Genomic DNA, 13535 nt, shown 5'->3' with positions numbered 1-13535 from the left:
GGAAAGAATTTCTTCCTTATATCCAATCTAAACTTCCCCTGTTTAAGTTTTAACCCATTACCCCTTGTCCTGTCACTACAGTCCCTAATGAATAGTCCCTCCCCAGCATCTCTATAGCCCCCCTTCAGATAGTGGAAGGCTGCTATGAGGTCTCCACACAGCCTCTTCTCCAGGCTGAACAGCCCCAACTTTCTCAGACTATCTTCATACAGGAGGTACATACCCATTATGCTTTGCTCATAACACATTTAAATTACCAATTTATTTTTAACATGACATTAGCATATTCATCTGCTGTTAGATTTGATATTGGCACATAGGTGCACTTCTTTAACTACATTCAGAACCTTTATTTGTTGGAAAACTAGCATTTAACATATTCATGTAAGAATCCATGTATTAAAGCCAGAGTTTCCAATTTTATTTTTTTTTCAAAAGAAAATACTGATCTGAATTGTAGTTTGAGCTACTGAATGGTATACACCTAAAGGATATAAATACTCAAGATATAGTAGCTGTACTTCGATGTGTCAAGGTACTGCTTAATTCTAGTAAACACTCAAGATCTAGTTTTTAAGGGCACTGCACTCAAGTGGAAGCCTCCTCCAAGATCATTTGAGACCATTTGTCTACCTCACTAACCCAAAAGTATGAAACTCTAGGAAAAAGATTTTAAAACAATACTCAGTAGCTGTATACACTTGAAAAGAGCTATCTTTCTTGGGGGATGGGAACACATAATATGGAAGAAAAATGTTTCTAGAAAGTTACTTTAAATAAAGATATATATCGTGTAGCCTTAATGCCACCACAAAGTCCAGCAGAAATTCAGTTATGTGTGACAACGAGAATGTATTTGTCCCCCATCAGCAGTTTCCATCACCGAAATATTTCACACAGTACAGAGGAACCCATTCCCTCAGAAGGAACACTCACAAAAAGCACAGTCACAGAACCCTCTTATAAGAGATGCAATATAGAACGTAAGGCTATTGTCTGCTTTATCTCTCCCAAGACACTCAGGAAGTGGTTTTAGAAGGTAAAAGAATGACCTACCAGGAGATACCATACATTGTGAAAGCGAACTGGGGTAGCTACACTGTTGTAGCTATCTCATCATGTCACATGAACCACAGGTTGTTATTTCTTTTTAATCTCCCTGATTGATAGAGTATATAGAGAAGTTTGACCAAGTTCAGATGCACTAGCTCAACCAGTAACTTGGTTACCGTACCCCAGATCCAGCCTAACAGCAGCCTAACCACACATGTTGTTACACTAACAGTTTAATCCACTGCAATATACATCGCAATATCGGCACAGCACAAGAATAGATGAATCTCACAAGGCCATATAGATTGAAACAATCTGATGATAAGCAGGGCATAAACAACAATATAACTTCACAGTCAATCTGGGTCCAGTCCAAAGCCTGCAAAACATAATGGAAAACAAGCCCCATATGTAACACAGAAGAGTAAAAAACAATGGCAACACTTACGATCTGGCCGTAACTACTCAAGAAAAATAGACACTATCCTAATTATTGCCACATCAGTTCACTGTTACCTAATTCGATATACTTACAATACTTTTTCTCAGAAAAACAGTTTTTAGGACACAACTGTGAAGAGACAATGTGTCACCTGGTCAAATAATTTAAAAAAAAACCCTTAATTTTTAGAAAGTAGAGACAAACTCACGGGCACAGTTAAATACGAGTAAGCTCATTACAAAAGGAAAGTCCCTCCATGCAGTTTTACTGGAGACAGTCTGTCTCTGTTTTAAGACCCTGTTACCCCGTGCCATCCTCTTTGTACCCCTGAGACCCACAAAGTGACGCACTAACAGTTACCACGAAGAGCAGGGGATTTTTCTCTTCAGCCTAAAAACCAACAGAAATATCCTACAGCTCAGCACAGAAAACTACTTTTGGATAAGGTGGGTGCTTAGGAAGACAAAAATATTATGAAAAGCAGGACAAAGTTGTGCTTTACCTATTACCAAGTCACAGACTTGGGTGGTTAAGGTCAAGCTCCTGTCAAATCAAGCCAAATGACTACTCTTCTGGTTAAGGCCAAATTCCTTTTAAGTTCAGCTTCTATCTGAAGCACACCACAAGGATTTCCTTTGCCATCCTTGTTCTTGCTCATCAGGGCAACCATTGTTTGTTGCTAGTTCCTTCCGTACATCGTAAGTGAAATGGGTCAATAAAGTTTTCCACAGCCATAAAATAGACTTCTGCGATTAAGGAAATTCTTGGGAAATACACAATTCTTGTTAAAATAAAAAAAACAAGGCTCACTCAAACAAGCAAGCTCCATAAAACCTTTTTAATGGTATAGCCCCAACAAGGGATAAATAAGAACATAAAACATTAGGCTATTAGACAAAAAGCTACATCCATAAAAGCAATTAAAACAAAAATATACCTTCAAGAGTGTTTGAAAGAAACTTAAAAGAACAGATGTTACAATAACCCTAGAGGCCTTCACTATAGAACAAAACAAGCTTGAGCAAACACCTCAACCCCACAAAACTCCCTCAGCCTTATGATCCTAAAGGGCATCTTACACAGACAGCTTTTATCACTTTCCCTGCCTACCTTGGTAACTCCAGAACAGCTGAGATGTGTTTCTACTTAAAGCTCTTCCCATCTCTTTATAACAATTCAACCAGTAAGAATTTAGTTTATCTTACTGATGCTTTAGTCGTTATTCAGGCTTAGGACAGCTAATGAAGTAGCTAATGAATAGCATTAAAAAAAAATAATCATAAAACAAATGTTAAGCACCTCTATAGGCTGAACTCTTCCTCTATTTTACTGTTTTTTAATGTATTATTAGTTTATATAGTACACTGTCGGCATCCAAGAACTAAAAAGAACTTAAGAAATGAATGTCAATTATGATTTACTATTTCTATGTATTAAAAGAATAGCTTGGTTGAAAGTGACCTACAACATAGCACTTGAAAGATGTGGTTATGCCAAAACTTCTCGTCTTTAACGTGAGTATTCCTTCTTTTTGGACTATGCTCACTTCAGCACTGCAAGGAAACTATTATTTTCCTTCAGTTAATTTCATAATGGATTTAGTCTTCAGTGAATTGGTGTACCTTACTCATTTTAGACACCTGTGACTTCCTGATGAATCTGTGTGGAGCTTACCTAACCCATCAAGTGGAACCTATGAAAAGAAGGCAAACGGGAGGTGAATTTCTCTCTTACTCAGTACCTGTAAAACGTATCCTACACAATGCTGGGGCATAAAGCTACTTGCCTCTCTACGACCCTCCTTCCCCCCGCTATAGACGCCTTGTCCTGCCACAGACCCACGCTGGCGGGTGCAAGGCCCGGCTCTGGGACCCGGGGGTAGGCGGCACGGCGGCTGAAGGCAATCGCACCCCTAAGCCCTGGGCGGGCAGCTGGAAGGAGCAACGCCCGCCTTCCCCGTGCGCCCCGCCGCAGCCCGTGAGGAGAAGCCCGCCCGGCCCCGCCTGCCCGGGCCCCGCTGCCGCTCGCCTCACGACGACCCACCGAGCGGCACCAGGGCCCCGCCCCCCGGAGCGCGCGGCGCCTTCCCGCTGGGACTGGGGGCATCGCCATGGCGGCGGTGCGGGACGTGGAGATCGACGCTGAGGGCACGTTCAAGTACATCCTGGTCCGTCTGCAGCGCCCGGGCGGCCAGGAGCCGCGGGACATCGTCCGTGGCACCAAGGCAGCCGAGTTCCATAGTGGGTGACAGGCCGCGGCGGTGGAGGGCGGCGGGAGGGGAGCGACTGTTACCAGGCCCCGTCCGCGCCGAGAGCGTTCCTCAAGTGCGGGAGGTGGCCGCAGGTGCCCAAGCGAATCAGGCGGAGGGAGAGGCCCCAGCCTGCGGTGGCTGCTGCCAGCGGGCGTCGTTCTGAAGCCCCTTTTGTAACCTTCATAGGTGCCTTGTGTGAATAGCAAAAGCAATGTCTCTGCCAGATGCTATTTCTGAACCTGATAAACCTCGTTTAGGAGAATGAGGGGTGTTAACTAAGTAAAAAGCCTGAAATAGAGAACCTTAATTACAGCTTTTCTATGTCAAGAGAAACCTCCCTGTCTTGCAGGTGAAAGAAGGGCACTGGAGGAAAATGAGTGGAAAATAGCTGAAGAGTTCTTGAGTATTTGATACTGGGTGCATATTCTGATGGCTCTAACCATTCTTCTTGTGCAGATCATATCTTTGAAAAAGTAAATCCTGAGATGGAAAAGCTGGGATATGAGTGCAAGTGCCTTGGAGGAGGGAAAATTGATCATAATAGCAAAGACAAGAAAATTAGGGTATTTGGGCTCTCAACAGTAAGTGCATCTCTTGTATTCCTTCAGATCGTTTTGTCTCTCATGTTCTCAGGTTTTTTGTTTCATAGTATTGTGGCTTTTGCAAATTTGAGTCGCAGTGTAAATAAAATTGGAAAATTTGCCTGGCACACTTATGAGATAAATTAGAAAAAAGCACTAGTTTTAAGGGCAGGAGACTGCCATTAAAAAGTAAAAATAATAGATAACTTAATGCTGAGTAATACCTACATTAAGTTATAATCCAGACTAAAAATGGAAATTAGCTTCTCTTGACTCAGAATTTTTTAGTGCTAGATCAGGAAGAGACCATTTGTAGCCACTGGGTCTTGATCCAGCTATTATGCAACCTTTATTTGCCAATGAGAATGATGGTTGGTAGTGACCAGCTAAATTGTGAATATTGTTCTGTGTATGTGTTGGATGAGACGAATAGACCCAGTTTAGGTGTGGTTAATTTTTAATAGGTGAAGATGTAGTTTCACTTAAATGCATTTTGTGGGAATAAAAGTAATTTCCAAGAACATGGAAGCTAGAGCATTTTTGTTACCTGTTGTTCTGTGTAAACTCTGTTTATAAAAAGACTCTGTAAGTGATAACGATTTCTTGAAATTAGGGAACATGCTATAGCCTGTTTCTGGTGTTGCTCTGTGATGAGGCATAGCTGTTTCTGTAGTAATACTGTAAGTAAAGATTCTAGCCCAAAAGAAAACAGTTTTATTAAGTTAATTGTTAATAGAAAGTGGTGGTTACTTCCAATCTGCTCACCTTAGGTGAACAGTGGAGGTTGGGCCTTGAATATATTAAGTGTTTCTGAATGCCAGTGCTGCTTTTGTTCCAAGATGACTCTTGCCACCTGGAATCATAAGGAAAAAAACCAAACCCACTCTAGATTTGTGTGGGGCGGGAAGGCAGTGTATAATGCTTATTCTACTAAGTTCTTGTGATTGTAGGCCCTCATGTGAACTGCTTTTTTAGATGAGACTTGACACCTGTATTACTCAACTGCCAATCTAGTGTTAGAGGCAGTAGTCAACTCCTATTTTTGTAATGCAATGTCTGTGGAAAATACAGTGCTGCTTTGCTTTAATACCTTGACACAGCTAAGCACCATGTAAAAGCAGGGTTTTATTACCTTGAGGGCTTCTGTCAGGCAGAGACCTGGAGGTTGAGAAGACCTCAGTAGCAGGTCAGAAGTGAGTATATTAATTACATTGGTTTAATGTTTCTCTCTACTTGGAGATTTGTTGTCAGACTCTAAACCAGAACTATCCTGGTGTTTTATGAAAACCAGGGAAATAGTCATTGTTCTCCTGAAGCTGATGCTGTGCTATTATTTCCAAAACTGGATAAGGTGTTCAAAGTGATTATCAAGGAAAGAGTAATCTGCAGAATCACAGAATGATTTGGGTTGGAAAGGACCTTAAAGATCATCTAGTTCCAACCCCTTACATGGGCAGGGGCCTCTCCCACTAGACCAGGTTGCTCAAGGCCCTGTTCAGCCTGGCCTTGAACACTGCCAGGGATTGGGCAGCCACAGCTTCCTTAAGCAGCCTGTGCCAGTGCCTCAACACCCTCACAGTAAAGAATTTCTTCCTTTGATCTAACCTGTATCTCCCCTATTTAAGTTTAACCCATTGCCCCTTGTCCTATCACTACAGTCCCTGATGAAGAGTAACAGTCCCTGATGAAGAGTCCATTGCTTTACAACTGACAGGATAAACCTGCAGTATTTCTGACATATTATCTGGTCTTTTTGAAAAGTTTGCATTTTATAATGCATCAATAATTTTAATCTGTAAAGTTTAAATGCTGATTACTTAAACTGTTCTCTTGGGGCAGAGTCAGTCATGAGTAAGAGTACATGTTTTGTTTAATAATGCCAGCTTGAGCTCTCTTTTTCAGTCTTCCAAGTTAAGTTTCTCATGAAATATTGCTGGAAAAAGGTGACCTGTAAATCACGGCTTTCTGTCAGTAGGCTGCGCTGTTGTGTAGCGAAGGCTTTTTGACAGCAAAAACCTACTTGTAGTTCTAAAATAAGAAATCGACTCCAGTCATATAAGACAGTAATGAAAAGGCACTTTCTACCACAACTGTCTTAAATTTCGGTGAAAGAGTAACAATGGGATCAGTGATTTAAAGGAAGGTTAATCACATGAGTCATCTGACCTTGCCTTAGTTTGGTGTTGCAGTGGCTAAAGAGCACAGATACTTAAAATTATGCCATACCATCTAAAGCAAGATTCCAAATAAATAAAACATGAAGACTGTTATTTCTTTAGTGGCTAGAATATTACTCAAATGTTTACACATGTGGTGGCTTATTCCCTTTTCTTTCAGCTGAGCCAAATCAGATGTTTGTATGGTCACTCATTAAAGTGGTCAGTGTAATCTCTGTAAATATGGTGGTTGTGAGGTTGGGAACATTTTAAAACGAGTTTTCTGCTGGAGAAACCATGATGTGAAGAATATGCTTGATCTCATCTCATTTATTTTTTACATCTCAGGTTGGGGAGGGGGATTGGAGAGGACAAGAGTTATATAAAACACAATACTGCAAGAATAACTTTTAGAACCTGTATTTGTATGTGAACTACTTGAAGTGTCAAATAACTGGATCATTTGTGTCAACGAGAACTGAATGTTTCTGTGGACTTTCTGTATATGTCTAATAAGCATTTGTTCTTGCAGGGCTATGGAAAAGCAGATCATTCAGTGACTGTGGAGATACTGAAAAAAGCATATCCAGATTATGAAATTACATGGTCAGATGACAAGAAATAAATTGGCAATTTATTTACACAACACAAGCTGGTAACTCTGCGAGCTGTACTTTAATAAATAAAATCAAATGTCTTCTGTGTCTTACCATAAATCTGGAGTAGCTGGACTCTGCTGTGATTTATAATAGGGTTAGTAAACCCCAGATATCTCTTACTTTTCAGATCATTCCTTTGTGCAAATCTGCAGTTCTAAGCCTTTTTCTTCTCCTTTTGATGTGCCATCTAATTAAATGCTCCCACAGCATCTTACCTCCAGTTTATTTTCATCCAGTGCTGTCTGATACATTGTAGGATAAATCAGGATTTTGCCATTAACTTAAACTAAAACCACAGGACCGGACCTGTTCCCTTTTTTTTTGACCACAGTGTTTTCAGTTTCCTTTTTTTCTGTTGCTCTTTAGGCTTTTCAAATTCTTTTATCCAAATTTACAGAAACTGGGGGAGGAAGGAGAGGGGAGGGTTGACTATTACAGTTCTTCACCAGTGATGTAAAGCTTTGATTTACTCTATGGTTTTGAAAATTCAGCATTTATGTTCCACACAAGTAATGATTGAGATCTTTTGTGCTCCTGTGCGATTCTCACCTATAGTAGACTGATGGCAATGTCAAATTCTGACAATACTGATTCCTCTGTACTTTTATTCCCTGTATGATACTTTTTTTTCCTTTTATAGCAATAATTAATTTATAGGTAACTACCTTCCTTCCAGAGCCAGTACACCTAGGCAGTGCCTGAATTAACTTACTACATGTGTCATGGCAGCACTTTGCCTTTCATTTGTTGTTATGTTACTTGCTACAGTTTTCACTTTTTTTATTTTCTGCCAGTTGTCTTTTAATGCTGCTGTAGATTTCAAGGGAATATGCATTGTTCTTATGCTTACATTGTTGACTTGCAGTCTTTAAGAGGTATTTCTATCTAAATCCCAGTCCTTCCTTTTGCTATTTCCTATTACACTTATCTACCAGTATCTGGTGGTATAGAGCAACTTTTTCTTTTCAGTGTGCATGTGACTCTTCAAGTACAAGCTATGAAATTTGAGAGGCTTTAGTTGAGTTTCTATCACCAAAAAAAAATAAATCCTGTTATTACCTTAATACACTACTAATGCATCAGATGTCACCCTTGTGTCTTTGTTTTGACTGGCTGGGCAAAATTTCTTGTACTTGTTCTTAAACCTTTCAGTCCATTCATCATTAGAAGAGTTCCATCTCAGTCACCTGGGAGCAGGATCTCTTGAACCTGGTGTTACAGGTATTGTGGTTGGCACCTGCTTCCCCCCACAAGCAGCCTGGACTTTTGCCTCCAGCACCCCTATGTGCTTTTGCATCTGCTGTTTGTGCTTCTCTTTATGTTCTTGTGCAGTAAATAGTCTTCTGGCTGCACCACTTCAAATGCCGTAACACTGATCACAGGCTTGTTTTTTCTCCACAAGATTTTGATTTCAGAATGTGATTAAATGCCTGTGTACCTAGTAACCAAGAATAGCATACAAGTCAATAATTTGCAAATTAGGCACTTCCCACTTTGATTTTCCTCACGGTTTTTTCCCCCTAAGGTTTAGTGAAATAACTGTAATTGCCAGTATACAAAACTGATCTTTTTAATAGCCTCATTTCCCAAAACTAGCAAATTATCTTCAAAGGGAAGTCATCAGTTAGGGACAGTGCCTGTTAAAACAAACAAGCTTTTAAGTTTAGTTTCCTGAGGTGTTTTATGACTGATTTTAATGTTTCTCTCTACAATAGTTACGGGAAGGACATAATTTAGACTGGATTTCCTATTGTGATGACTCTTTCAAAGAGCAGGGGGGTGGAATAAGGGGAGAAAAGGCGTGATGATTTGCAATGAGCTAATAAATTGAGTTACCAGCTGACCTCCGTCTTTGTTTCTTCATATAAAAAATGGTGCCTGTTTTCTAATGCAGTGTGGGGAAAGGCTAATTTCCCTAGCTATTAAGTAATATGTGCAAGTATTACCAGTGAGTGAATTTTTTTTTTTCCAGATCATGAAGAGAAGCAGGAAACTGGTCACTAGGGTGGTGATGATTTGGCAGGTAGAGAAAGCCTTAATGTAGATTTACGAAACTAGTGGTGTTTGTTCTCTTGGTGTTCCAACATCCGTTAGTCTACAAAACTTAAGTGTTGAATTTGGCTTCCTCTCAGCATGTATCTGCTGAATTATAGACTAGAATAGAACTCATCTGGAATTGTGGAAATCCCAATGCTAATTTTGCTGATTTCACCTGATAAAAAAAACCCCATCCTCATGTTAATTCTCATCTATAATTCTGAAATGGGAACTTTATACTGTGTGGGGTTTCCTGTTTTGCAAGTGTGCAGTCACTGTGAGATGGTGGCTCTTCACTTGAAGATCCTAACAAATCTGATTCTGTATTTGTACAAAAGGAGAGCTATGCTTGAGCAATCCAAGAATAAGATTAAGCTAGTAAAGGAGTAGTATATTCAACCAAAACCAGTGAGTTTGATTGTGGAATATTTTCAAGAGGAAACATAGGAGATTGCAAGTGCCTTCATTTACTCATCAAAAAATACACTAGATTTTTGTTCTTAACTATATTTGTTGTCATAGTGGGCAACATGTCTTGCTGCAGGTATTGTTCTCTGAAACAGCATTAGACCTGGCAGGTGCAGAACAAGCTATTCAGTCACTGGACAAGCCACTAATTGTCTTACAACTGAGGTTTGAAAAAATGGCAAGTGCTAGTGGCTTTGTTTCCAACTGTTTCCAGTTTTGACAAAAAGAACTGTTAACAGTACTGTATTGATCTGACAAAGCTAAAGCTACTTTTTTTTCCCTCAGTCTGTAGTCAGCAGTTATCTATCATTGGTTAAGTTTTAGAGTTGATGCAGAAAAATCCTAAAGCACAATCACACCCGTGGCACAACTGACTGCTTTTTTCCCTTCTCACCTATAAAACAACCTCGGTAGTTTCCAAAGCATCCCTTTAGAATGGTCTACTTGCAGTTGGTTTTGAAACAATAGTAGTTAAGTCTCTTTTGTAGAGTACAGGAAATCCTCTATGACTCTACTGTAATAGAAACATGGACAAAATAGGAATCCTGCAGTGGACTTTCAGAGTCTTCAGTGACAGGAACTTTTTGCAATAACTAAAGCTATTTAGGTAACTGTTGTTGTAAGTTTCTTTCCATCCTGTCAGGCTGTTGTCCTTTCTCCCCTACACTCAGTATCCACAGATCCAGTCCACTGTAGTGGTTGACTGTCTCTAAGTTTGTATTTATGCAAGGGCACTGTATAACGCAGTGCATCATGATAAGCAGTATCTTCGACAGACATGTTACGAGTTTTCTAATAGCTTGTTGTCCAGTTTTGGTTAAGACAAAACAAGACAATGGGTTTTTTTGTGTGTGAATTGTTGGTGACACCAAGTGCTCAGGATCAGGTTTTATAGTTCTTTGGGTTTTTTCAGTTTTGGCTAGAATGCCTTCAGCAACATCACCATCTTCAGCCTAGGACACAGGAATGACTTGTACCCATGACTTGTACTGCTGGAAGGAGTGAAGAGCTGTTAGTGTTCAGTAGTACCCTCCCTCCCCACCCACCACGTCTTGAAAATGGGTCATAGTGTACGGGCAATTAATTTCTGGAAAAATATTGTTAAAAAAAAAAAACCCAGTACAGCAATCTAGTTAGCAATCTGCTGTAGCAGCACACTTTATCTCCTTTCCCAGCTGTCACCTAATGCCTGGTTCTGTCAGCCTTCAGTTCCCTGGATTGCATGTATAGGTTTGTTGGTTATTGTAAGGAACTTCTCTCTCACAGAATCTTCTTTCAACACAGCTTCTAAAATAGAAACATTTTATTTATTTCTGAAAACAGTACAGCTTTTCCCAATTATTTGCTGAAATCTTCTTAGAGTGGCATGTCAAAATATGAACGTGAAAATTCACAGACCACAGTAGTAAATATTCTCTGGTACAGTTTTTCAAAGGCTTGAATAAAAATCGTGTGTGTTATATATGGAAACATCGCAAAGATTCGTGGAATTGCTAGCAGAATAGAAGCCAAATGATAAATACAGTCATATCCCCCTCTGGTGGCAAAGCAGCAGACCACACAGGCATGCAGTCCAGTCTGGAATCCTGATGCTGCAGTTAAACTGTATCAGAGCTGGGAGCCTGATTGCCGGGAGCTGCTTCTCCCACCACACGATGATGATAAATCATAGAATCATAGAATAGTTAGGGTTGGAAAGGGCCTCAAGATCATCTGGTTCCAACCCCCCTGCCATGGGCAGGGACACCTCACACTAAACCATCCCACCCAAGGCTTCATCCAACCTGGCCTTGAACACCGCCAGGGATGGAGCACTCACAACCTCCCTGGGCAACCGATTCCAGTGTCTCACCACCCTAATAAATCATCTCTTTGAGGCTGCACTCAGCAGCCGCTCCTGTGACTTCCAGTTCTGGCACTGCCAAAGCATTAGAGTCAGGGACAGGGGACAGTGACTTGCTTCATTTTAAAATACATGTAAATGATAATAAATTGGCATAAACAGATGTGGGTTTAAGCAGAACTCCTTTTCTCTCCAAAATCAGATTCAGAACAGTCCTTCACTTCTAGTCAGACATCAGAATTTGTCAAACATCTCAATAACTACCATCCTTAATCTATCAAACCAGGATAACTCAAGAGAGGAAAAAGCAGAGACATGAGGAATAAAACATTTCGTCTTTAACATATTTCTCAAGGACCAGTGGTTGAATTTTAACTGTACTCTTTAAAGCCCATTTCCATAATACACCGCTGCAGTCCTTTATCAATTGTTTTAACTATGGTGGTCTTAAACACATTTCTCTCCTCAATGAATTTCTCAAAGAGAGGGATACCACCACCAACCCCAAAATAATGTTCTTTGCTTGCCAAATACACCCGGCCATTTTTATCCAAGAGCTGAGCCAGTGTGTCATGCAAAGCACCGTAGTAGTCAGGATTATAGATAGTCTCAGATGTGAGTATTACATCGTACTTTGAAAAGGGTTTCTTGCTGCTTAACAGGAGCCGGCTGACTTCAGACCACTCTCCAGAAAAAAATCTGCATCTAGTGAGCACATCAGGTAGATGCTCTGCTTTCTTGGGCCTCTTTGAAGGAGGCTGGCTAGTTTTAGTGTCATCTCTGCTGCCTGTCCTTATGCAGTTAGCCACTGCATTAGGCATGGTTATTTTGTCAATCACTGTGCTGTTGTAGTCCTGAAAATGGACTTTTTCAGCTTTACCCTTTAAAGCAACTATTCCCAGCAGACCAGCCCCGCAGCCAAGATCCAATACGGTCTTGTTGGTGAATTGTATTTCAGCCTCGGAAAAGTAGTCTATAAGATCAAAGGTGCATTCCCAAATTTTCAGTCCTCCCTCATAGACTCCTGGGATGAGATCAGAATGAGAAGAAACACTTTTAGACACAATGCCTTCTTCGTCAGCATTACCCGAGCATGTAATTTCCACTGCAGACATGTTTACGTAATACAGGCCTGATACTGTTTCCATGACTTTATTTTCCAGTACTTTGTTGAGATCTTCAGGTATGTGATGCTCCTTGGCAACTTTAAAGCACCTTTTTTGTTGTGATGGTTTCTCATCTTGGTGATTATTGGTGCCCAGCCTTGGGCTGGGGTCTCCTACAGCATCAGCAGATTGCCTAGTTTTTTCTGTGGATTTCTGCTTGTGTTTCGAAGAGTGCAGCTGTAAGTCCATCTTATCATGAGTGTCTGCTTCATTGTTGTCATATTCATCAATAGAAAAATTAAATCGAAAAGCCATTTTCAGGAACAGCAGTAACAAAAACAGCAGTCAGCTTAGTTTATTACAGCCAGAAACAGTCATCTAAAAGCAACGCTGATACAAACCAACATTATTTTTCTTCTGTTTTTCTGCAGAGGATGTTTTTACGCAGTTACTGCTATGGGGAAGAGTGCTCTGCAGGTAGAATCTCGGATGTTTTGCCAATGATCGGGTGAATTACATCTGGAAATAAATAGTTCTACGTATCATTAAACTGCCAAGTAGTAGTACAAACAAATTTCATTTAAAAAAACCCAACAAAACAAACCAAACAAACCAAACAAACCAAACCACCTTCCAAACACTGAAATGTATAAGAAGTTACCAGTGACCACATCTCTGATGTAATGTGGGTATAGGCAGAGGTTGTTAAGGCCCAGCTTCCGTTCCGTGCACCCCGGCTGAAGCATGCAGGAGGATTCTGCCCAGTTTATCCACCCCGTGTTCCCTCGCAGAGTCCCTGGCCCCCATACCCACACCGACCCCTACCCGCAGTCCCCGCCGCTTACCCCACGTGGATAGGCTTCCGCGTACGCTGAGCGCATGCGCGCCCGCGGAAGATAAAGGGGGCAGGGCGAGCGCGGAGGATGCTGGGATAGCGGA

The 13535-nt window shown here is 40.8% G+C and overlaps 2 protein-coding genes across 3 annotated transcripts; one reads left to right on the top strand and one right to left on the bottom strand.

The window, feature by feature from the left end:
- The first annotated feature begins 3498 nt into the window (after positions 1-3498).
- On the top strand, positions 3499-7199 carry LOC136011733 (14 kDa phosphohistidine phosphatase-like). Its single transcript, XM_065673993.1, has 3 exons — positions 3499-3735; positions 4203-4327; positions 7016-7199. Exons 1-3 carry the CDS (start codon positions 3606-3608, stop codon positions 7106-7108), a joined length of 348 nt encoding a protein of 115 aa, XP_065530065.1. The 5' UTR covers positions 3499-3605; the 3' UTR covers positions 7109-7199.
- Positions 7200-10915: 3716 nt separating this feature from the next.
- METTL18 (methyltransferase 18, RPL3 N3(tau)-histidine) lies at positions 10916-13528 on the bottom strand. 2 transcript variants are annotated; one of them, XM_065673991.1, is made up of 2 exons: positions 13442-13528; positions 10916-13115 (listed from the first exon to the last, which is right to left on the bottom strand). In XM_065673991.1, exon 2 carries the CDS (start codon positions 12909-12911, stop codon positions 11862-11864), a length of 1050 nt encoding a protein of 349 aa, XP_065530063.1. In that variant the 5' UTR covers positions 12912-13115; positions 13442-13528; the 3' UTR covers positions 10916-11861. The 2 variants fall into 2 exon arrangements, with proteins under 2 accessions (XP_065530063.1, XP_065530064.1); XM_065673992.1 differs by lacking the exon at positions 13442-13528 and adding an exon at positions 13258-13406.
- Positions 13529-13535: the final 7 nt, after the last annotated feature.

This window comes from Lathamus discolor, chromosome 3 (assembly GCF_037157495.1).
Source record: "Lathamus discolor isolate bLatDis1 chromosome 3, bLatDis1.hap1, whole genome shotgun sequence".
Lineage (NCBI taxonomy): Eukaryota > Metazoa > Chordata > Aves > Psittaciformes > Psittacidae > Lathamus > Lathamus discolor.
Note: the sequence above shows the minus strand (reverse complement) of the source record. Positions and strands in the feature narration are given on the sequence as shown.